The sequence below is a fragment of the Podospora anserina genome, chromosome 3, assembly GCF_000226545.1.
Source record: "Podospora anserina S mat+ genomic DNA chromosome 3, supercontig 2".
NCBI lineage: Eukaryota > Fungi > Ascomycota > Sordariomycetes > Sordariales > Podosporaceae > Podospora > Podospora anserina.
In genome coordinates this window covers 2,778,860-2,802,793 of record NW_001914856.1, presented here as the reverse complement: position 1 = coordinate 2,802,793, position 23,934 = coordinate 2,778,860, and the positions used below count along the sequence as shown (strand labels likewise).

Below are 23,934 nucleotides of genomic sequence, written 5' to 3'. Positions count from 1 at the left end.
CTTTGGCCAGACGAAACAAAGAAGAGAGGCCGGGTTTTTGTTAATTTGGGTAGATTTGGTACTAGACAGTCGAGTACCCATCTCCATTTTTGTACCACCACTAAAACCGCAACATAATGGACGGAAACACGTTTGGAAAGGGCTTCACAGTCACCACGTATGTGTCTTCACTGCCATGCGCCAGAGCACATCACCACTAACACACGGCTTGCGCACAGCTGGGGCGAGTCCCACGGAAAGTCGGTCGGATGCACAATTGGAAATGTTCCTGCTCAGCTGAGAATCACTGAGGCCGATGTCCAGCCACAATTGACCCGCCGCCGTCCCGGCCAGAGCGCCATCACAACCCCCCGCGACGAGAAGGACAGAGTTGAGATCCAGTCTGGTGTTCAAAATGGCCTCTCCCTCGGTCTCCCCATGATGATGGTGGTCAAGAACGAGGATCAGCGCCCCAAGGGTAGGCACTGCCGAGTTCAGCATGTTGTTTGGCGCGACATTGACACTGGTGTGCAGACTACGGAAACAAGACCATGGACATGTACCCAAGACCCAGCCATGCCGACTTCACCACCCAGGCGAAATACGGAATCAAGTCGGAAAGTGGAGGTGGCAGAAGCAGTGCCCGCGAGACCATCGCCCGTGTCGCTGCCGGCGCTGTTGCCGAGAAGTACATGATGGACGCCTTCGGCATCGAGATCGTCGCGTTCACCAGCTCCATCGGCGGCATCGACCTCTTTCCCCCTACCCCCGAGCACCCAACCCCCGTCACCGACCCCAAGTTCCACGAGTTCCTCGACAACATCTCCCGCGAGACCGTCGACAAGTTCCTCCCCGTCCGCTGCCCCGACCAGGCCATCTCCGACAAGATGGTCCAGTTGATCACCGAATTCAAGGACCGCAACGACAGCATCGGCGGCACCGTCACCTGCGTCGTCCGCAACGTCCCCGTCGGTCTCGGCGAGCCTGCCTTCGACAAGCTCGAGGCCATGCTCGCCCACGCTATGCTCAGCATTCCCGCCACCAAGAGCTTCGAGATCGGATCCGGCCTCACAGCCTGCACCACCCCGGGCTCCATCCACAACGACCCCTTCGTCTCTACCAAGGGCAGAGAGGTCCCACCATCAGTCGCCAAGAGCGGCGCCTACCTCAAGGGATTCACCCGTCCCAAGCTCACCACCAAGACCAACTTCTCTGGTGGCATCCAGGGTGGCATCACCAACGGTGCTCCTATTTACTTCAAGGTCGGCTTCAAGCCCCCTGCCACCATTGGCCAGGACCAGCTCACTGCAACCTACGACGGCGAGTCAGAGGGTGTTTTGGCCGCCAAGGGGAGACACGACCCCTGCGTCGTGCCCCGTGCTATTCCCATTGTTGAGGCCATGGCTGCTATCACTGTGATGGATGCGCTCGTCAGACATTTCGGTCCCAAGACTCTGAGCCAGTACCTCCCTTACTACAGGGAACCAAATGAGAAGGGCGAGGCTCAGGTTGCGGCACCGGATGATCAGCTTTAAGGGTTGATTGGGAGATCAAGGAGAAATAGATGTGGTTGAAGAGAGGAGGATATGGGGCGGTGAAATCAAGATTTTTAAGAATTCGAAATGTACATGCAAGCGTTGTTATGATTAGAGCAAGATTGGGGTGGGCAAAAAGGTGAGGCAGACAAAAGAGACAGTAGGCAGCGCGGGCGCGGAAAAGCAAATGGTTGTTTTTTCGTTGGTTGTGGTCTAAAAAAGAATTGGTTATCATGATATCATGCAGTATTGTTATTTCTGATCCGTGTCTGTTCAAGCCATACGTGTTCAGAAGCATCTAGCTCTATGAACAGACGTAGTCCCACACCCAGACGTTGTATCAAGCCAGGATGGAATTTGACCATCCATCAAGGTTGACTCCTATCCCCTCGTCACCACAAAGCGCTGAGCAAGGTGAAAAGAGAGATAGCATTCTCATTCCCAGTCCGAAGACCAGACCAGGGATGAGAATACGGCAGTGAAGCACCACCATATTGATCGATAGGCCACGAGCTCTTGCTGGAAGAAGTGTGATACCACGCTGCATGGCTTGGTCAAAGCTTCAAGTATATCACCCAGCTGGGTGATGGGAGAGGAGGAAGAGGTTTATAGGTGAGGGTGGGTGAGAAGTGGTGACGTAGGGGTTTGGAGGGTTGCGGATGGGGAGGTTGTGGAGGAGGAGGGATGGTTATCTGGGGAAGGGGGTTGGGTTGGGAATGGAAGAAGTGACGGAGATGACTGAGGTGCCCGTCGAGTTGAGGCATTACGACCGCCCAGGTGAGGTAGGAGCGCTCTTGAAATCTGACAACTGGTAACCGAGACAGGGGGCAGACTCGAGGAAGGAACGGGGTGGGTTCACTGGTTGGGGGACCTCTTGCTTAATTCCGGCGAGTTACCTGGTTTGCCATCTGGCGCTCTTTTCGGGAACGTTGATTGTCACTTCAGTCAGATGAGCTGAGATGGGTATGGATTATAAACTACTCGCCAACAGAGTTGGAAAGGCCATGGCTTCTCTTTCCAAATTTGTAACGACGCTGGCGATATTAAGTCTGGTTTGGGGTGTGGGGGGAGGGGGAGGGATGGTAAGCAAGTCAAACTTTCACATCATTCCCCTCGAACTTGTGATTGCTTGAGGTACGTGGTCTCCAAGGATAGCCGATAGGCGTTGAAAGGTAATACGTAGGCTTTTTGAGTTACTAGGGTGTCCCGAGGGAAGAATTGTGGAAGCGGTGACTTGAGATGTAGGTATTATCCTGGAGAATGAACAAAGGCCACGCCTGATCAAAGTATAAAGACCTCAAGCAACACACTGAGCCAACCTGGATGCGATATCCGTGCCGAACTTTGCAGGGTTGTCGAGTGAACTCTTCTCACCCAGGGCGATACAGACGCGGATGACGTCTGCAAAGATCTTGCCCACCATCCTGCACGAAAATTGTCAGCTCACTGCTCATTATCTTGGGGTAGATGGCTTGACACTCACCTATCCAACGTAGGTTTAAGGGAAAGCGCTCGGATGACCTTGTAGGACGCTTCTCTGCTCCCGGGATCGTGCTCAATTTGCTTGTCTATCGTTGTCCAGAGCGCCAATTCAAGCAAGACACAGCCCAGACTATAGAGATCATAGAGGCGTCGATAGGCTATCTGAGGGTCGTTGCGTCTTGCTGGATGCTCGTAGTAGTCGAGTTTCATGTTGATACCAGAAGCTGCGCCGTTGCTATAACCAGCGATGAAAGGACTCGAAAGGTCAAAGACTCTGTGGGCGGCTTGGGTCGAGGATTCGTCGCCAATACTGCCCAGAGGGAAGAACAAAATGTTGTTGGGTCGGATGTTCCTATGTAAACGATTAGCCGTGTCAGGCTTGAAGTGTGATGGGGCAACATACTTGTGCGCCCAGTCTACGGCATGCATCATGTGGACAGTATCAACAAGCTTCTTGGCAATGTCGAACCTCACGCCTAGGTCCAGACCATCCCGGGTTTTGATGAGCTGTCTCAAGTTGATGGGCATTCGTCGTTCCGAGATGGCTCCTGGTGGCAATGGTTGAGGAAGATTAGTTCGGATATTGATGGGCGGTTTTAGGACAAAACCAAGCCGGTTGGTTCGTTGTAGGTCGTCTAATATTCCATAGGAATCAAGCATAGACATCTCGTCTGGCTTGGGAACATTCAATAGAAGTGCCAGTTTCTCAATCTCCCGTCTTTTGCCTGAAACCTGTGCGTTCTGCGCCCATTCTATGAGCGCAACTCGGTGATCACCTTTCTTTGGGTAGTCGTAAAGAAGCGCCATTGTGGACGTGCCGCGACTGTCTACTCTGTAGTTGTCTGTCATGTGAAACGAGCTGGCTCCAAACACATGGGGTCTTCCAGGAGCCCCCTGGATGGCATGGGCTCGCAAGTTGACCATCTTTGCCAACGAACGATAGTTACCAGCACTCACTGAGTCTCTTGAGGTCTCAGACTCCCGCGTGTAGGCGGCGAGAAGTTTATTTAGTTGATCTCCCGTCAGCTGATTGAGATTGTCGTATATGCCCTTGTTTAGACGGGCCAGTTCCAAGGGCTGGCCATAACCCCATAAGACCTCATTGAACTCTCGGAATCTTGCAATCAGTTCATCGACGCCCTTTGCACCGCTTACCAGTGAGAACTGGATTCTTCTCATCACCAATAAGTTGGTGTTGCATTTGGCCTCGAAGCGGTTGATGTTTTGCGGGTCGAGGTCAGCATTGGTTTCAAAGTGAAAATTGTCAAGTTGTTGAATTCGGTGGTCCGTGGGTATCAGCTTCTTGATCTCGAAGCCGTATCGGTCAAGGCCTTTGATGTCAAAGAACAGGCGAGAGTTGAGAGCCAGCTGACGCAGCACAGCTTTGGCGCTCACTGGGTTGTCCTGGGCGTAGTGTTTGAACTTTCGTTCTCGAATTTCGGAAGGCCCCCATATTTCACACCATGACCAGAAATTCTTTAGACATTTGTTAGTAGATACCCTTATCTACTAACCATGTTAGGACGGCAGGTATCATACGTTTTGATGATTCTGAATCCATATCTGTTGCTCGCTTAGTTTCTGCTCTAGCTGTACAACATCTTTGATCAAAACGAATCCGGCTATTATTTGTTAGAGCTCTCGGACTATTACACCGATATATCCAGGTAAAGAATTCATACCGTTGCAAAGAGGAATCAACTGAAAGACGCCTGCAACAATGTTCGCGACCTCAGCCATTGTTGCTGGGAAAATTCAGAACGAGATGACGAGGAGGGAAGAGTATCGGCAGCATCGTGCTTGGGGTAGAGCAGCTGATACAGAGGCTGTCAAGCGGGGTATATGCACAAGACGTGCGTCTTCGCCAGTTCTTGCTGTTGGCTGTACACTGTGATGCCTGGTGAAGAGGCACAGCAGGTTGACACTAATTCATAACCCTAACCCGAGCTTGAGGTGGTTGTTGCGCAGTCATCCCGGCCACTGATGCAGGAACGAAAGCTAGGGTCCACTTAATTTTGATGATAGCAACGGGCCATCTTGGATGCTTCGACTTCAACCGGCTTGAGTTGCAAGAAAAGATATTCAAGATAAGACTAAAGTGTTCTTTTCCTACCTCGACTCAAAATGATACTGAACATCGAGTCAAGTTGCACTTGTGAAAGCTTCCAGCAAGTCCAGACCACCTCCACCGGGGTGCGGATAAGCACAGACCCACTGATGCGTAGTGTGGGGAATTGGCTGATGGAGCAAATCCGAAAGGGTCTGAGCGTTTAGCATCAGTTCTCCCACGTAGCGTGCCATCTTCCAGATCAGTATTCCAGGTTTTGTGTGTGTGTGTGTGTGTGTTGGACGGTGAGGGAGATACGATACGGCCTTGATAGAGCAGACTGCTGACCATCACGGGGTGAGGAGCAGGCATCAGAACAACAGTTGTTGACTCTGATGAGGGACAGCTCCACACAAACAAGCATCAGCTCAGGGGTAAGTCGCTCGACGGGCCGCAGCCGCAGAGGTACACGCAGATCAGCCAATTTGGGAAGAAGACGTCCATCGATCGAGTTGTCATATTGTGAGACATGGAGTTTACCGCTGCAGGAAGAAAACTTAGGAAAAAAAGAAACTAGATCACAAAAAATCTTCATCAGCACAGCACATCTGCTGGCGCCAAACAGCCCCAGGTCAATAGGTAAACTGCTACTACACTACTACAAACAGAGAGCGCGCCAACCTTTTCAACAAAACGCACTCTCGGGGAGAGTCCAGTGTCGGAACCTTAATTGCTAAACCCCCAAAGATTTGATCAACAAGTGTGGTCGGCAGAGACATTCTCAGTCCATCAATTTGTCCAGTGCCAAATCGAGACCCCTGCAAAAGTGGCTTCCCCTCTCCCGCTGTTCAACTCCGACGCACATCGATTTGCTTCAGGGGTGAGCTCTTCCTACCGACCTTAATTCCCTTCGCTCGCTCCTTCTCGCCAATTTCGCCATTCCCACACTCGTTTCCCCCCCAGGCTTCCAAACGTTCCGTGGTGTGCAGAGCCCGGAAGTCCGCCCAGCTGGAAGCTTGCTAAAATCAATAATCCCTAAAAGAAATAGAGGTGACATCGCAGCAAACCCGACCCAGACAGCCCCTTCCCTGCGCCGCTGCCGTGCCCGCTCTCCCCAGCAGCGTCGACGTCAAAGCTTTTTCCGACATCTTTTGAGAAATACAGACAGACAGACAGACGACCCTCTCACGAGCACGACGACGATTCGACCACGTGCACCGGCCCGTCAATATTGTCCCGACCGACCGACCGACGCAAAATCATCATTTTGGGACGGTCCCCGGCGACCCCATCGCTCTCTTGACGGGAAAGGCGCACGCGCAATCGCCTTTTAATTCTCTCCAGGGACCACCCCCGAATCATATTTCCCCAACTGCGCTGCGCTCGTTACTTTCAACTCGCGACTTGAGAGACTATAGATGCCTTCCGGCTGGACACAATGCCCTGGCAACCGCTGCCTCGCATCGCCTTCGCCGTAGCGACCTACCCCTTCGCTGCCTCGAGTCCCGCCGACTTACCCCTCGAATTGGGCGACGAGCTGTACATCATTGAAGAGACACCCGACGGTGATTGGTTTCGCGGGTACCTGGTTTCACCACCGAGTCTGCTTGCCGGTTTAACAAGCGTAAAGGGCCACACCCTCGAGGCCCGCGTATTCAGCGGCATCTTTCCGCGGAGTTGTGTCGAAGTACGCGAAGTGCTCGGCGAGAGCGACGAAACAGACGACAATGAGGCCGACAGCGAGGATGGCGTTGCGACAGACCCCCTATACATAGGCAGCGATTCTGCCAAGGGTGGATTGGTTCCCAATGGCGAGAAAAAGAGGAGGAAAGACAGGAATAGGGGCCTGCAGAAGAATGGGTTGCTTTCGGTGCCAGTGCGGCGGGATCCAAATGCGCCTCGTCAGCCAGCCCCAGTACCAATGCTCAAGATTGGTGACGAGACGCCCACCTCAGCCTCGGAACCGCTCATCGACGAGATCGCGTCGTGCCTGCGAGAATGGCACTCGACCAACCTCCACGAGCTACTCCTGACCCGTCAATACGCCAAACTCGACAATCTCTCACAGCTTATAGTTACGCTCAACTTCTCTAGACAACAGTTTTTGCACGATGTACTTACGACGTGGGAATACGAAAATCTGCGCGAGAAGACGGTTTGGGACTTGGTTCGGGTCAACAAGCTATGCGGTGGGGAGGTTATCGTGCGCGATCCGCACGCCCGAGGGAGGGTGTTGACTGGAGACGATTCGGTGGTAGAAATAACGAGGTTGCAGTCCATCATGAGCCTGTTGGACGAGACACCCACGCCCCAGATCGAACTGACGGCGCTCCACCACCTACTGGTAGACATCAAGGGGCTGGCAGGCGCATCCACCGAGGCGACCACTCTGGTGTTGTATCTGGCGACCAAGACGGGAGGCGGCAAGCTCACCACCATATCCGAAAGCTACATCGTCGAAATGCCTGGCGGTGGGCAGATGGGCCAACTGACGAGAAACAACCAAATGCGGACGCTTTTTGCTGATCTTACTGCCGCTGAGATTGGAGACGTTTCCTCGATTGATTCCGAATTGTTCCTCATTGTCAAGATTCGCGCGCCGCAACAGGTGGTTGCTGCTAAGCCTAGCTCTAGGTCTGGTTCGATGTCGCAGAGCTTGCCACAATTCTCCAAGGATCCAACAAAACCACCATTGTCTTCCGGGAACAAGTCAATGCGCCGGAGCTTGATGTGGGCGGGTAAGAGCACAAGGTCCGCATTCTCCCGAGGCAACAATAAGCTTGATTCGCTATCTGAGCAGCCGGAGGAAATAGCATCACCCGCCACAGCAGGGGCCGAGAGCAGAGATGGCCATCCGCCGAGCACAGCCAATTCCAAGAACGGGCGGTCTTCCGTGGACGGATACGTCACCCAGACTGCTGACAGGACAGTGGGTGTCGGCTTGCTCAGGCTGAACTCTACCATGAAGCAGGAGGATGAGGTGGAACATATCGTGACCCTGTGGGCCCCGTCTGCCCGGTTTGCGACAGAGCGTGGAGACGGAGAGGAATGGGACCCGGTAATACGTGAGGTCCTGGACAGCAAGCCCGGCTCTTATGAGAAGTCGAGGAGAGCCGAGCGGCTCCAGGTACATTTGCGTGCCTTCAACAACCCGGATGCGGATGTGCTCATCAAAGCCACCCCCACCGTGTTGGCGGGCATCTGCAAAACAAACAAGATGGGATTCTCAGGGGCGCCAACAAAACCGAGGTCTGACATCTATTTGACAATCGACGAGGCGGCCCTGACCCGCCAAACGCTATTGTCTCGATATGGCGGCAGCCCGGCATCCCTTCCGAGTAGTATTCACGGGAACAATCTGCAGCTCACACTCGAAGTGAGGAGGCACTCAGGCGAGCGCATCGACAATTGCATATTCCCGTCTTCCAATACCGAGTGCATCAGCACTTGGAAGACGGTTGCTGCCGAGCGTGGGGAGCCATGGAAACAAACCATCAAGCTGGTGATCGCGCCAGCGGATGTGCACCAAGCCCATGTTGTCATGCAGCTTGCGGATGCACCCAACAGCGCCTTTGCAGTCGCATACATGCCCCTATGGGATCAGCAAGCCTTCATCCACGATGGTTCTCACTCTTTGGTTCTCTACCGGTTGGACGAAAATACCGTCTCTGCACAGCAAAATGCGCAGGGCAAGGGCGGGTATCTCAGCCTGCCGTTTGCTTTCAGGGGCAGGGAGGAGCACCAGGCAGAAGTGACCGGCCCAATCGCCATGGTTCGCGTGGAGACATATCTTTGCAGCACAAGGTTTTCCCAGGACAAGATCATGTTGAGACTACTGGGGTGGAAGGACTCTGCGCAGGAAGCAATTCCTGATCTTCTGAAGCAGTTCATCTTTGTGGCCGAGATTGAGGTTGTCAAGTTGCTCAACGATGTTTTGGATGCCTTGTTTGGAATTCTCGTCGCCTACTCTGGTAACGATGACTATGAGGACCTCGTCTTCACCGCGCTGGTTAGGGTGCTCGACATTGTACACGATCGACGATTCAACCTGTCTCCGTTGGTCGACCAGTATGCTGAGAGCAAGTTCAACTATCCGTTTGCGACGCCTTGCCTGGTCAGATCGTTTACTCGACTTTTGTCCAAGCCAACTGAACCAGAAACGGCAAGGAAACTGCGCGCTACCTTCAAGGTGGCACGGCATATTCTCAAGTTCATCACGCATGCCCGCGGCCAGCAAAAGGTCAAGGAGGCCGGCATTGGGATCACCAGTACAAACCCTGGGTTCACGCGCCACCTTCGAAGCATCTTCAAGGCCCTCGATGCCATGATGCGGAGTACAGCACCGGTATTGGTGGGAAGCCAGACGCTTGCTGTTCAGCATTTTCACACTTGGCTCCCAGAGCTGGCTGGACTGTTGACCACGGAAGAGATTCTCCATATTGCTATTGACTTTATGGATTCTTGCTCCATGGTCAAGGGCAAACTTGTCCTGTACAAGCTGGTTCTCATCATCAACTATGCCAAACTGGACATCTTTTCTCACCCAGAACAGCGGTCTGCCCTGAGCGCCAATACCGTCAGGTGGATTGCACCGCACTGGGGGTACACCGAGGAGGTTACCGAGCAATGGAAGGATCAGGTTCGGCTATGCTGTTCCGTCCTCGCCAGCCAGGTTGAACACCTTGGCCCTGAAATTCCCGACTACATCCCCAAGATCATCCAGTCCTACCTCGCCCTCAACGCTATTCCGAAGAAGCCAAAAGATCGTCTATCTCTGTTGTTCCCCACCTCATACCCCTTCCCCAGCAAAGCGATCACCGGAGAGGTGGTGTTTGACGAGGCGCTTATTGAGCTATCTGCCGTCTTGTCGGCGCTTTCTACTTCGCCAAGTGGAATGCAGCTTGAGCTGGCAGAAGACGACCTCAATATCGTGGTGGAAAACTCGCTGCGGGTGCACATGAGTATCCTCCAGGGCGAGACGTTTCCTTCCAACTGGCTCAGCGTGCACATCTTTCACCACAAGTCAACTATGCGGACATTGCAGTACCTCGCCAGCATCCTGCTCGAGTCCTTCTTACCACATCCTGATGAGGCCGAGAACTTCAGCACCGAGCTGTGGAAGCTCTTCTTCACCACGCTCCTCAAACTGGTCGGCAGCCCATCTCTTGCGCTCGAGACATTTCCCGAGCAAAAGCGCCGGGCCGTATGGAAGATTGCCGGTGATGTCCGGGAACACGGTGCCGAGCTCCTCCGCAGGACATGGGAGGCCATTGGCTGGGAGACGAGCCTTGAGGAGCGTGCTCGCTACGGTCTTTCCAAGATGGGCGGTTATCAAGTCCAGTACGTGCCGACATTGGTTGGGCCCATTGTTGAGCTTTGCTTGAGTGTTCACGAGGGGCTGCGACGCATGGCTGTCGAGGTGCTTCAGACGATGATTGTCAGCGAGTGGACTCTGAGCGAGGACCTCAGCGTCATACAAACGGAGATGATAGACTGTCTGGATGTGTATTTCAAGGAGAAGCCGCTGACGGAGAGCATCTTGCAGAAGCTGTTTGTTGGAGAATTACTAGAGCGGTTTGAGCCATTGAGCAGGCTGAAAGACGAGCCACTCTACCAGGCTATCAGAGAACTTATGGGCACGGTGGACGTCTTCTTGGATCTTCTGGTTGCTGTCCACAGTGGTGATGGATCGGGCGAGGCATCACACCTCATCCACCGTTTGAGATTGATGGAATTCCTCAGGGATATGCAGAAGGAGGAGATATTCATCCGCTACGTGCACCAACTGGCGAACCTGCAGGCCGAGGCGAGGAATCACGCTGAAGCCGGCCTGGCGCTGAGGCTACATGCCGACTTGTACGACTGGGACCCCCTTAGAACAACACCACCGCTGCCGGACCCCGAGTTCCCTGCGCAGACTCACTTTGAAAGAAAAGAGCGGATCTACTTTGATATGATCAAGCACTTTGAGGACGGCGAAGCATGGAGTAGCGCGTTGGCGGCATACAAAGAGCTCCAGCAACAGTATGAGACCAACATCTTTGACTTTGCCAAACTTGCCCGCACCGAAAGGGCCATCGCCAACATTTACGAGACCATCGCCAAGAGCGACAGGCTGGTGCCCAAGTACTTCAAGGTCATCTACAAGGGCTTGGGCTTCCCGGCTAATGTCCGCGACAAGGAGTTTGTCTTTGAAGCCACCCCTGCCGAACGGACTGCCGGGTTTACCGACAGAATGCAAGAGATGTACCCATCTGCTCAGATTGTGCTTAGTGACCAGATCGACGATGTGGAGGGTCAGTTCTTGGTGGTCTCCGCACTGAGTCCTCACCGCGACCTGGGGCATCATGTCTTCCAGCGCGCCAGGGTTCCGCAGATCATCAGGGACTATCTTGTCTCTGCTCACCCTCAAGAGTTTTCTGTTAGCAGCAGGAGGAACACCACCGGGCCTGTGGAGGAACACTGCGCCGAAAAGATCATCTACACGACTGCGGAGCCATTCCCGACGATTCTGAGGAGGAGTGAGATTGTTGCCGTGCGTGAGGTCAGGTTATCAGCCAGAGAGACTGCTCTGGAGAGAATCGTGCGAAAGACGGCGGAGATGTCTATTCTAGAGCGCAAGATATCAGATGGCGAAGGGGGCGACGAGGCTGTGCAACTGCTGTTTGATGCTGTGGGCATCAGCGTCAACCCAAATTCCGAGAGCAGCGTGGTTTGCTACCGGGACTTAATTCCCGGCATGACCAGGCACGGGGCACAATCACCTGCAAAGGACAGCGAGCTGGATGAGGAGGAGTTTGAGCCGCCTGAGCTGAACCCTCAGGAGAATGCCATCAAGATGGCGTTGGTTGATCATGCTATCTTGCTCAAGAGGTGCTTGGCCACTCTCTCAAAGACTGGTGTTGAGGTTCTCACGCGACATGTTGAGGATCTTCAAAAGTGTAAGTTCTTCCCTTCCTTCGACTGACTGTTGGGAGATACATGCTGACGATATTTGTTGCTGCAGACTTTGAGACGACATATGCCACAGAGATCGCACTGTTCACGCCAGCTGCCCCGCCTGTTCGTGAGGCAAGCACTACGCCCTCACCAACATGGCCGCGCTCCCCTCCGTCGACTGTCGGCGGTATCCCTCACCTTTCCAAGCCCTCGATCAGCGGCATGTCTGCTATCACCGGAGTAGAAGAGGCTGCCGTCATCAGACCGGTATCGATCCGCCAAGGCCGCGGCGCCCGCCTAAGCTTCCTCGGTGGCCGCAAGAAGGAGCTTTCCAAGGATGGCTCCCCACCATTACCCACCATCAACGGTGACGTGCAAGAGGACTCGCCCAAAGACAGCGCCGCCAGCACCAAGGAAAACCGCCGCAGCTTCATCTCGGGCTTCCGCACCCAAACTTCAGCCTCAAACGACGCCCGGCCTAGTCTTACGGTCCAGACCAACGGCATGGACGGGGCCGGCTTCTCCATCTCACCAGGTGGTATCACGGGGGGCAGCCATCTCACCACCGCGACGACGACAACCAATAACGACTGGGTGACGGACTCGGCTGGGGGCAGCTTCATGGGCGGCCTGAGTGGTACCGCTACGGCGGTTGAATCCCCGCATGGCAACGGCGAAAAGACGCCTAGGGAGAGCACTAATAGCAGCAGTACTACGGGCGGGAGCGTGAGGAAGCGGCTGAGCTTGCTGAGGCTGGGGAAGAAGAGTAGTAAGGATAATGCCAAGCAGCAGGCGGGAGTGGTGGGGCTGGGGGGCGTTGATGAGGAGTAGGCTGCCTGTCGGGTTCTGGCTTTGAGGGACATTGCTGTGAAGGAGGATCATCTGATGATGCAGAGGAGGGGGTGGGTATGAGCAAGCATTGCAGGAAAGATAAAAGGGGTGGTGGTGTGCTTGATTCTTCGTTTGACAAGGACCCTTTTTTTTTTTTTTTTTTTTTCGTTTCTTTTGTGGATTTTCTTTTTCAAGGTCAATTATTTCTTTTTTGTACAGACACTACCACGCTTTCTTTTTATTGTGTGGTTTGTGGAGGAGGGGTTTTGTTTGGATTATTGCGAGATTGGGGGAGGCATATACCAGTGCTTTTTTTTTTCTTGTTCTTGTTTGTTTTTTCATTCTACAGATTTATTATTGCTGTTGTATTGGGAACTTTTTTGTAAATAGGAGGAAGGGAAGGAGGGAGGGGAAGGGAAAGGGAAAGAATGGTGTTCTGGATAGCATTCTTGTTGTTGTGCGTGGCAACAACTGTTGACAAGATGAGTAGAAATCTTGTTTATTTCCTGTTCCTGTTACTTTTCGTTCGTTTCCAATTTTTCTTTTTTCTGCATGTGTTGTATTTTTGTTGCATTACTAGTTGTGTATACCGCAAAAAGAAAGCGAGTGAGGTGGGAGATGAAGGGAAGGGAGGAAGCACCATGTATTTTGTGTATATTTATGTTGTCCTTTATGTTTTACATGTGTACACGGTGGTGGTGGTGGTGTGTAGGTTTGACTGGCGATGAGTTGTTGGAAGAAGAGGAGCGATTCACGTTGAGTTCACAGACATTGATCAAAAGACATGTGTCGCACAGACACTCTATTTATCCTATCTATATAAACCAGGGGGAAAACTGGTCTCTTTGGTGAGGGGAGCTAAAATGTCGAGCCGGACGAGAACCGGCTAAAGTCTGAAGTGCCGGCTGGGGTTGGATGCAACCTGGTCTGGACTATGGTCGGTTGAGATAAGCTTTTTCGCGGGTTGTGGGGGAAGGCTTGGAGGGGAAGTGCATTTTTGGCGGGTGATATAGAAAGGTGAAGCGAATGGGACGGTTGGCGGAGGGAGTTCCGTGGTGGGGGATGGATTCTGTTTCTAGTTGGTAAAAGAAAAAGGCAAGGTGCAGTGATGGTTGAGCATCTGGAGATCCGGGGGAAGGGTCTTTGGGTAGGTAGGTAGTGACCACAAGATTGAAGGTGTATCCTCCTCCTCTTGGAGTGGCCGTCAACATGTAAACAGTGATGAAGCTGGGGCAAATCCATTCTCTAAATAACACAGTGCTGGGTTTTGAGCCAACGCTGAACAGCTTACGCGTCCAGCGTCGTCCCTCCCACCGTTCTCGACTAGCTCCATCTCACGATCGACCACTCGCCCCCATCTTAAAGCGAGCTCGTCCCGTCCCGATTTCCCGGGCCAGGCCACGGAGCCTAGACTTCCACCCAGGAAGGAAACGAGGTAACCTCGTGGGTGTACCAGGGTTTCAGACTAATTCAGCACTATAACAACACAGGCAAACTGCCGGGCTAGATCCACGGTTTCCAAGGGGGATATTTCCACCAGTTGTTGATGGGAAATGTGGCCACCGTTGGATTAGCTGAGATGGATCTCAAATCACGATAACAAATGTAATGTTGCCTTGGTGATGTGACAAGCCATCAGTAATCATCTTTTGCTCACCGCTTGCCTCATCACACATCACCCACTGGATGTTATCTCTCCCCAACCCCACCTGCCTCCATCATGTCCCCTCGTGCCTTCCCTTTGTAGATCCTGTGGCACCACTACCGCCGAAAAAGCCATGACCTCCCGCTCCCGGTACCGTCTCCTCTTTGCCGTCTCTTGCGTTCTGTTCACCTACTCCTTCCTCAACCACCACAAGTTTCCCCTAAACTTTGACATCCTCTGGCCGGATCAACAATCATCACGACGAACAACCCCGCCAATAGAAGAACGCCAACAAGTCCCGCTCGCGTCACTTGAATCCTCGTTTTTTACCTGGTCAGATCCCGACGCACCACCAATCCCGAAGCCACCGTACAAACCTGAGCTTGAAGAGTCACCACCCATACCGGATCCGTTCCCTTTGCTGTCTGAATACCCGGCTCCGCCGAGGAAGTTGCTGTTGCAGCATGTCCCCAAACCGCCGAGAGGGCAATCGAAAGAGGAGGCGCCGCTCTTGATAGGGTTCACCCGGAACTGGCCTCTGTTGTTGCAATGCGTCACGAGCTACATCGCTGCAGGGTGGCCACCGAGCAGCATTTATGTTGTGGAAAACACCGGGACCATGTTTAGCAATAGGCAGGGGCGGTTGACGTTGCAGAATCCGTTTTACTTGAATCATACCCAGCTGGGGATGTTGGGGGTGAATGTCATCATTGTCAGTTTCCTGTCTTTTCTTTTGATTGCGTAGAATGGGAGGTATACTAAACAGCAAAAACCAAAAAAAAAAAGACACCCACCCTGTTGACCTTTGCCCAACTCCAAAACTTTTACCTCTGGTATGCCCCCCTTTTCCTCCCTCTCCTCACGGAGACTAACCACCCCCCAAGGACGGCCCTCAACCGCAACTGGGACTACTTCTTCTGGTCCCATCAAGACCTCCTCGTCTTTTCGCCACCCGGTGACCCTTCATCCACTCTCTACTCCAACGTTTTGTCGGTCATGCAGTACCTCAAAACCCCCGCCGCTCCCAGGTGGGCTCATCACTTCTTCGCCTACGACCATTTGACCCTCGTCAACACTGCCTCTGTCTTGTCCACCGGCGGCTGGGACACCCAAATCCCCTTTTACTCCACCGACTGCGACATGTACACCCGCCTGATGTGGGCTGGTTTCTGGCAAGGGGAGTCGCCCGATGTAGGGCGCATCTTTGACGTCAAGACAGTGGTTGATGACTTTGCTGCGCTACTGTCACTACCGGGTTACCAAGCGAGTTTCAACGGGACGGTGTATGAGGATCCGGTTGAGCTGGGGGAGGTGATGCAGGATGTAAAGTACAACCATAGTAACGACAACTCGGGGAGGAATACCTGGCAGCTGAGGCAGAGGGGCGGGCAAGACGAGCCGTTCTATCGGGACGCGGTTGGGTTTGAGGTGGGGACGCAGATGACGATTGAGTTGGGGAGGAAGGTGTTTGCGGAGAAGTGGGGGCATAGGGGGTGTGATATTGCGTTGATGGAGGGGATCGAGAGTGGGGATGCGTGGAGGTTAGAGAGGGATTGGGAGGAGGGGGATGGGGGGGAGGATAGTTGGTAGTCTTTTTCTTAGTTTAAGGGAATAAGTTTTCCTGAAATACAACTGCACAACACTAGGTGATGATTAGAGGAAGAAACGCTTTACTGTGCGGAGTATGGGATAGTAAAGAGAAAACAAAAAACAAAAGAAAGGAAACGCTGGACACGCCGCCCTGGAAAATCAAAAACGCTGTGTGGACGGGCCAGAAGTCAAACCTAGGTCTTCGCTCAAACTTGGGAGTGTAGTAACCGCTATACCACCGAGCCACGGAAATTGGAATTGGAACTGGAAAGTATATGCCCTCCCCTAGCTGGGTCTGTGTGGCTTGTTGGAGGGCTAAGGGTGACGGTTGTAGGGTTGGGACTTGCCGGCTGGTAAGAACGCTGTTTGTTTGGAAGAGGTAATAGTCTCGAGAGTTGTGCTGCTGTTTTGCTGTTTTTGGATCTGTAAGATGGTCTACTGCTACCCTCGGCACTTAGCTCATCGTGCCTGTAGCTACTGCCTGGCCTGTGAAGACCACACTCCTAACTCCTCCCCCTACTTCATCTCATCCTGAATGCTCCTCAACACAGTGTGAAATTCGGAGTTGTTTTTTGGATGCCATGCCCAGCCCAGACTGAACACCGACACTTACATAAACCGGGCATGAAACAACAACTCAACAGAATGAATACGAAAGTCGTGAGAATGTCACCTTGATCACCCCATCATAAGTACAAAGAGTAGTTACAATTCAGCTCAATGCCTATCAAGTCAATTCTTTTTACTGCTATGCTTACTTGCTATGCCGACATCAAAAGACACAAACACCAAATGCCCCCCCCGGTTTCCCCATCCCTTCCCCAAAGAAAGACAAAGAAATAAAAGCCTCCTCCTCCTTTTTTCATCGCTGAACCCACAAGTTTAATTCATCCAACAATTTCCCATACGTACAAGACCACACCAGATCATATCCAACAGAACATATAAGTACCTTACGTTTCGTAATCCATCATGAAAGAACCTCCCCCACCACCACCATCAAACAAAGAAATTACCACTCCCATGTAGACAAACTTCCCCTTAAAAAAGAGACATCATCCCCCTCTAGTAAAAGGACTCACCAAAACCTCCTCCTCGTAGCCGTAGCCTTCTTTGTCTCGGTGGTCGTCGTCTTGCTCTCCTCCTCCTCCACAGGCAGCGAAACAGTAATCTTCACCGTCTCAGTCTCATAAACAGTCTGCTCCACCGTCTGCGGTATGGCAGTCACAACCCTCGACACAGTCTGCGTCTTGGTCACCACGCTGACCCGCACAATTTCCGTCACCGTCTCGAACACGCGCACAGTCTTGTGCTGCGTGACAAAAGGGCCGGGGATAAAGTCGATAACGGTCGAGTGCCTCTTCCCAATGACGACCTGCTCTAGACCGCCGTACTCTTCACTGCCACCAGGTTTCTTCCCAACGACGACTTGCTCAAGACCAGACTCTTGCGGGGGTGCGTCGGCCTTCTTCCCGCCGGCGGCAACGACCTGCTCAAGACCATATTCCACCGCTTCCGGCTTCGGTGCCTCAGCCCCAGAGACTTCCACCCCCCTCTCACCATTGGCAACAGCGCCGGCGGGAGTTTCATCGTCTGATTTGGGTGCGGCCCCGTAAACCTCAACCCCGGACTCGGGCTTCTCGGCGGCGGGCTCGGCGGGCAGCGGAACGGCAACATCATTCTGCGCTGACTGAGCCACAGCATTGACCGCCGCCGATGCGAGAACAAGCTCCGCACTAGCCTCAGTAACCGCGGCAACCGGAGCCTCAGAGACGTTATTCTCCGCCTCCTCCTCCTCCGCAGCAACAGACCCCTCCTCAACAGTTTCGACAACGGGGACCTTTTCCTCCTCCTCCGCAACTTCAGTCGACGGAACCTCACCCTCAACCTCAACAGCAGGCGTCTCCTCAACAACCACACTCTGAGGCTGAGCAGGCGGATCAGAAGCAACACCATAAACAACACCCCCCAAGCCCATCGAACCATCCTCGGTACTAGCCAAACCCGCAGTCGCCTCGGGCACGCTCGCCTCAATCTTCGCCTCAGGCACCCTCTCAACAGCATAATTCTCCGGCCTCGGCTCAGACTTGTACGTGGCAGGCGCCAAGTCCTGCTGTCGATTCCCCAGCCCAATTACAACCACAAGCAACACCAACACGACAATAGCCACATTCTTCGGGTCGTTGAAAAAGTCCCTAGCCACCAGCGCGCCCGCCTTGACATATGTCCACCCATCCTTCACCGTCTCATTCCCGTTATCCAACGCCACCCTAAATGCCTCGGTAAGTAAATCGATAAATCCCGCGTTTTGGAGCTCCCGCTGACGTTTCTGCGCTCGCTCAGCCTGTCGGCGCTCGTACTCGGCTCGGCGTTCGCGAATGACTTCAGAGGGTGAGAGGGGCGTGGGAGGCGCAATGTACGAGTCGGGGTGTCGGTCGCGGAGGGTCGATGACTGATCGAGGCTAGACGTTGGCGTGATGGCTACGAGAGCTTGGGATACCGGAACAGACCCGTAACCTTCACCGACCGAGGGCGCTGGTCTTGCAAAAGGTGCACGCTCGGCAGCCGGTTCTGGGGTTGGGATCGGTTCAGGCGGGGGCATGTCGCCATAGATTTCGCGCATCCGCTCTTCGTCGCGACGTCGACGCTCTTCAGATGTGTCAAGGCCGTCTTGTGCCGCGCGGGGACGCGATGATGACGGGGGCTGCAGGAACTCTGGTGAGGTCACCCGATCGAAGGGTTCCATTGGTGGCTCAGGTGTCGATGGCTGGACTTCGACATGCAGACCAGAAGAAGGCCGCGAGCCATGCAGACAAGACGTCGGGCGAGATCGTTGGGCATCGGCTTGCGCCTCTGGAGTGAGCCCACACTTGGCCGCAGCCTCAGCATCCAGCAACAGGTCTCTCTGTCGCTGCTCCTCCTGCTCAAGCTGGAAGACGGCCACCTTTTCGAGCTCATGCTGCATTGCTGGGGTGAGAATCAGTTCGACCTCGCAGTCCACCCGCTCCATTTCCCTCCAGCAGGCTTCCCAGGCGCCGGATTTCATGAGTCCGTTGCTAGCGTACACCTTTACCCGGTAAATCTTGCTGGAGCCCAGCTTCTCATAGCGGATCTCGGTCTTGCATTCCTTACACCAATGCCGGTTATCCTCAGTTGACTTTGAGTATTCCAACTCGCCTTCCTCATCGTCTTCGGCCGTCACGTTGGCTGGACCGAGATAGTGCCCGCATTCCAAGATCCTGGCTCTTCTCTTGAATGGTAGCTCGAGAGCTTCGAGGAGACGCTCTTCAAGCACCTCGAAATCGTTCTGCGGATGTGGGAGAAGAATACCGCGCTCGAGAACAGTGTCGCCCAGTCGGTCCTGCAGATCACGCCACGAATCGCGCAAGGCCTTGATTTCGTCCGAGGCCACATAGGGAAGCCCCCCTTCGTCGATGGTCTTACCGCTGACGAGATCGAGTCCATTAAGCGTCTCGCCCCAGACCCAGCGAAGAGGCAGGAGGGTAACGTGGAGAAGAACGAGGGGAGCCTCTGTTCGGACCTTGAAACGGCTCGGTGTTGTTCGCCCCTTGGGAGAGTATTGTACCTGGATGGTGGGACTGCCGATCCGGGATACTGTGGGAAACATGACGGGCGTTCCGCTGTGTCGCTTGTTCGGCCTGGCGGAGCTTCCGTCGAACACTGAAGGTATGGGAGAGCCCGTCTGCAATGCGCGGACTTCGGAGGGGGTGCGAATCGACGAGCGGGCCGACCGAGTCGACACGCCGGACACGATCCTATCCGAGTTCCTGCTTTCGGATGTCCTACTCGAGGCGCACGACTGTCGACGAGATTGGCTGTCCTTTCCTTGGGGTGTCTTGGAATCAGAATCGTGCCCTCCATCTACCGACCCGACGGAACTGTGGCTGCGGGACCCATGCTCGCTAAATACGTCGTCGCCGTGGTGGGAGCTGTTATCGGCGGTGTCCTCGCTGGCGGTGCGAGAGTGGAGGTGCTGGCGGAGCAGCGAGCTTGTGGATTCTCGTCGGTTGGGGCTATCCCGACCGCTATATGTGCTCGTCGCGTCCGACTCTTCCCCCTCGATGTCTTCGGCTGTGGTGGCGCGAGGTTTTGTCTCGGGAGCTACGGTTTCTCGCTTTTCCGGGTCCTGCTCCAGCTTCGATGCGACGACGGTCAGCAAACGCCTTCCACGGTCACAATGGACGGCGGGGAAAGCTACCTCTGTGGATAGCGGCACCTGCGCCGCTCGTGTGTCGTCGTCGGCCATGTCTCGGTCGCTGGGGTCTACAAAAGATTGCAAAATCCAGAGGTGGTGGCTCTTTGAGCTTCCGGGGCATACTTTGTGTGTGTTTATAGATACCAGCCACCACTTGGACGCTCGGGCAACGAACCGAAAAGCCGGTGCAGCAGTATTGGTCGAATCAAGTTCCACCGGGTGGAGAGGCTAGACTCGGCGATGCGCTGGCAGTCGGCAAGGGGAGGAGGACGGGAGGATCCGACTGGTGTGGCCGGGTCTGGTGGTGGTCGGGCACAAAGTGACAGGCGGCGGCAGCAGGGGGCGGGGGCGGGAAAGGCGGTGACGGGTGCTGTGACAGGAGGAGGAGAGCTTTCTCTGCCAGTCACCCAAGTCTTGCATTGGTGGGCGAGGTAAACAAACAGTTGCCAGGTCGACACAGCCCCGCATTTATCTCAGGTCTTGGCCCAGACCACCCAACGGCGAGTGTGCAAGTGAATATCATATTGGTGTTCCACCGCATTCGAACCGCTGGATACACAGCTGCTTGATGTGGCGCCTCATTGCTCCGGGCTGGGATGAATTGACTTTGCATCGGCATTCCATGCCTGGACGTTCAGCAGTAGGGAGCATTGACAGGTGCAGGGTTCCGTGTTGGATGAACTTGACAGCTGCGGAACCTGACGTCATGTCTTGGCGTGTCTTCTCTGCCCCTCGTGAGAATAAGCATTTTCGAAGGAAATCTTAGATGGGAGATTGAGGTGCTGTCTTGGTGAAAGGCATTGAAGTGGTAGAGATGGTACGATACAGGCACTCAGCATAATACCTGGCTACGTGTTCTGCCGTCGTCCATGGTTGAAGAGGGGCAATCCCCCAACCCTACAAAAAGCCATTTAATCCGAGTACCGCTGTCCGATAACAAGCAGATAAACCCCTCAACATGGCCCTGTCAATTCCTGCCTTATTTCATCCCAATGTTGGATGCTGCGCCTTGACCAGGCGTCCAGACCGGAGGCTCACCGCCCCGATGTCACCCTCCGTCCCACTCCCAAGGGCTCGGGCTCCGAGTATCCCACACGGGGGGGGGAGGCTGCCCGAACTGGCCATGACGTCCAAGTAAGCTTCCAAGTTTCCAACAGATGGAATTCCGCCTGCCCCTGCCGAGCCTGGTTTGCCGTCGAACCCAATCTAGGCCCAGATCTCTATCTGAGTCGAGTATCTGGCAACCTGCTTAAAACCACATCCTACCGCTCCAATCCCCTAGCCTTCATCTTTCTTTTATTTATTCATTTTCTACCCTTTACATCAACCAACAACATCAATCAACATGGGCGGCAACCCCGAACGCACCCCCTCCCCCTCCAGGCGGGAGCCTACACCAGAGAACATGACCATGATGCAAGGCTTCGAATGGTACATCCCCGCCGACCAACAACACTGGGCCCGCCTCACGAAAGCCCTCCCCCAGCTGAAAGAATTCGGCATCGACAACATCTGGATCCCCCCCGGATGCAAAGCCTCCTCCAAAAACGGCAACGGCTACGACATCTACGACCTCTACGACCTGGGCGAGTTTGACCAAAAGGGCACCATCTCCACGAAATGGGGCACCAAAAGGGAGCTCGTCAGTCTTTGCAATAAAGCGAAGGAGCTCGGCGTGGGGATCTACTGGGATGCGGTCCTCAACCACAAGATGGGCGCTGATCACAAGGAGCGGTGTCCTGTTGTCGAGGTTGACGAGAATGATAGGACAAGGGTGGTTAGTGGCAAGTATGAGATTGATGCCTGGGTTGGGTTTGAGTTTCCGGGACGAAAGGAGCAGTACAGCAGGATGAAGTGGCATTGGTATCATTTTACCGGGGTGGATTTTAACGCCGAGAATGGGAAGAAGGCGATATACAAGATTGCGGGTGAGCAAGGGGAGGGATGGGCGAGTGAGTGGGATGGGGATGTCGATGATGAGAAGGGGAATTATGATTTCCTCATGGGCTCCGACATCAACCATGAGCACCCTGAGGTGAGGGAGGACATCATGCGGTGGGGGAGCTGGCTTGCGAATGAGATTCCGATCAAGGGGATTCGGTTTGATGCTGTCAAGCACTTTAGCGAGGACTTTTTGCGCGAGTTTATTAAGAATATGGACGAGGAATTTGGGCCGGGGTGGTTCTTTGTGGGGGAGTTTTGGAAGGATTCGTTGCAGGACATGGTGAGATGCTTTTGCTATTCAGAGCTCATGGTACTACTGGCTAACATGGCTTTAGAACGACTACCTGGCAAGGATGAAGTACAAGTTCTCCTTGTTTGACGCGCCATTGGTTCATAACTTTAGCGACATCAGCAGGGCCAATGGGGCTGACCTCAGAAAGGTGTTTGACGACACCTTGGTCCAGGCGCAGCCTGTCTCGGCGGTTGTAAGTCACTTCCTTGGCACTTGCTGAAGCCGATACTAACCGGTTAGACATTGGTGATGAACCACGATACCCAACCCTACCAGGCCCTCGAAGCTCCCATTGAGGGCTGGTTCAAGCCTCTGGCCTATGCTCTCATCCTCCTGCGCGACCGAGGCTACCCTTGCGTGTGGTACGGTGACTTGTACGGCATCCAAGGCGAGCACCCCTTCCCTCCCTCCTGCGGTGGTGATCTCCCGAGGATCATGCTAGCCCGCAAGCTGTATTCGTACGGCCAGCAAGCCGACTACTTTGACTACCCTACCTGCATCGGCTGGGTGCGGTATGGTACCTGGGACAGGCCGTTTGGCTGTGCCGTGGTCATGAGCAACGCTGGGCCGGGAAGCAAGAGAATGCATGTTGGTGAGATGCACGCGGGGGAGGTATGGACTGATGTTATGGGGTGGAATGATGCCAAGATCAAGATTGGGGATGATGGGTTTGGTGAGTTTGTGTGTGGGCAGACGAGCATGAGTATTTGGGTGAATGAGAAGGCGAAGGATCGGGCGAGGTTTGAGAAGGAGTTGTAAGTTTTATTTTCTGGTATGCTTTGAGGGTACAATTACGGTTTGGCTAACAGTGGACAGTGATGCCGACATCTACAGGATACCCTATGACGAGTCGGGCTCTACCTCTTCGTAGGCCTGTGATCACAAGTGTACCCATGACGGGGTCGTAAGCGAGGGCTACAGTTGAATAGAACAGACAACTATCAAGACGGTGTCCCACCAGCTCGGTCTTTGATTGTTTGGAATGCTTCGTCAGTGCGTTGAAACCAACTTCCCTTTTGGGTTGTCGAGGGCTATATGTGAAGCGGTCCAATTACGTGTCCTGCAAAGTGTCAACAAGAAGCCAACTTACATGTGCTGTGAATGGGGGTGTGTCGTGGTTATATTGCATACCGGCACTTTACCCGGATTAAGCCCTTTGCACCGCAATGCTAACCGACGTATCGGCAGGCAACTCGGCACCTTCCTGGTCTTGTAACGGACGAGTTGTAAGAAGTCAGGTAACACCAGATGTGGAGGAGGAAGATTGGGACCCCCTGTTGATATCGGAGGCATGATTGCCGATTTGTTGTTCCCCTCTCTCCAAACTATGCAAGAGATACTATCACGACGTATTACGCGTCTTTCTTGGTCTGCAACAGTCCAATGAATCTCGGCTGGGAGAATGGCGATCTAAATCTTGGATTCAGGTGAGGG

The 23,934-nt window shown here is 53.9% G+C and overlaps 6 protein-coding genes across 6 annotated transcripts; 4 read left to right on the top strand and 2 right to left on the bottom strand.

Moving 5' to 3' along the window:
- Positions 1 to 116: 116 nt before the first annotated feature.
- On the top strand, positions 117 to 1,514 carry PODANS_3_9770 (uncharacterized protein; the record flags this gene model as incomplete). Its single annotated transcript, XM_001909752.1, has 3 exons — positions 117 to 157; positions 219 to 457; positions 514 to 1,514. 3 exons carry the CDS (start codon positions 117 to 119, stop codon positions 1,512 to 1,514), a joined length of 1,281 nt encoding a protein of 426 aa, XP_001909787.1.
- Positions 1,515 to 2,993: 1,479 nt separating this feature from the next.
- PODANS_3_9760 (uncharacterized protein) lies at positions 2,994 to 4,736 on the bottom strand (the record flags this gene model as incomplete). The annotated part of the gene is made up of 3 exons (XM_001909751.1): positions 2,994 to 4,472; positions 4,536 to 4,618; positions 4,679 to 4,736. 3 exons carry the CDS (start codon positions 4,734 to 4,736, stop codon positions 2,994 to 2,996), a joined length of 1,620 nt encoding a protein of 539 aa, XP_001909786.1.
- Positions 4,737 to 6,481: 1,745 nt separating this feature from the next.
- Positions 6,482 to 12,813, top strand: PODANS_3_9750 (uncharacterized protein; the record flags this gene model as incomplete). Its single annotated transcript, XM_001909750.1, has 2 exons — positions 6,482 to 11,984; positions 12,050 to 12,813. 2 exons carry the CDS (start codon positions 6,482 to 6,484, stop codon positions 12,811 to 12,813), a joined length of 6,267 nt encoding a protein of 2,088 aa, XP_001909785.1.
- A 1,778-nt stretch (positions 12,814 to 14,591) lies between these two features.
- On the top strand, positions 14,592 to 16,048 carry PODANS_3_9740 (uncharacterized protein; the record flags this gene model as incomplete). Its single annotated transcript, XM_001909749.1, has 2 exons — positions 14,592 to 15,170; positions 15,245 to 16,048. The coding sequence occupies 2 exons, from the start codon at positions 14,592 to 14,594 to the stop codon at positions 16,046 to 16,048; spliced, it is 1,383 nt and encodes a 460-aa protein (XP_001909784.1).
- A 1,078-nt stretch (positions 16,049 to 17,126) lies between these two features.
- Positions 17,127 to 20,315, bottom strand: PODANS_3_9730 (uncharacterized protein; the record flags this gene model as incomplete). Its single annotated transcript, XM_001909748.1, has 1 exon — positions 17,127 to 20,315. One exon carries the CDS (start codon positions 20,313 to 20,315, stop codon positions 17,127 to 17,129), a length of 3,189 nt encoding a protein of 1,062 aa, XP_001909783.1.
- Positions 20,316 to 21,609: 1,294 nt separating this feature from the next.
- On the top strand, positions 21,610 to 23,371 carry PODANS_3_9720 (uncharacterized protein; the record flags this gene model as incomplete). Its single annotated transcript, XM_001909747.1, has 4 exons — positions 21,610 to 22,488; positions 22,544 to 22,693; positions 22,741 to 23,255; positions 23,317 to 23,371. 4 exons carry the CDS (start codon positions 21,610 to 21,612, stop codon positions 23,369 to 23,371), a joined length of 1,599 nt encoding a protein of 532 aa, XP_001909782.1.
- Positions 23,372 to 23,934: the final 563 nt, after the last annotated feature.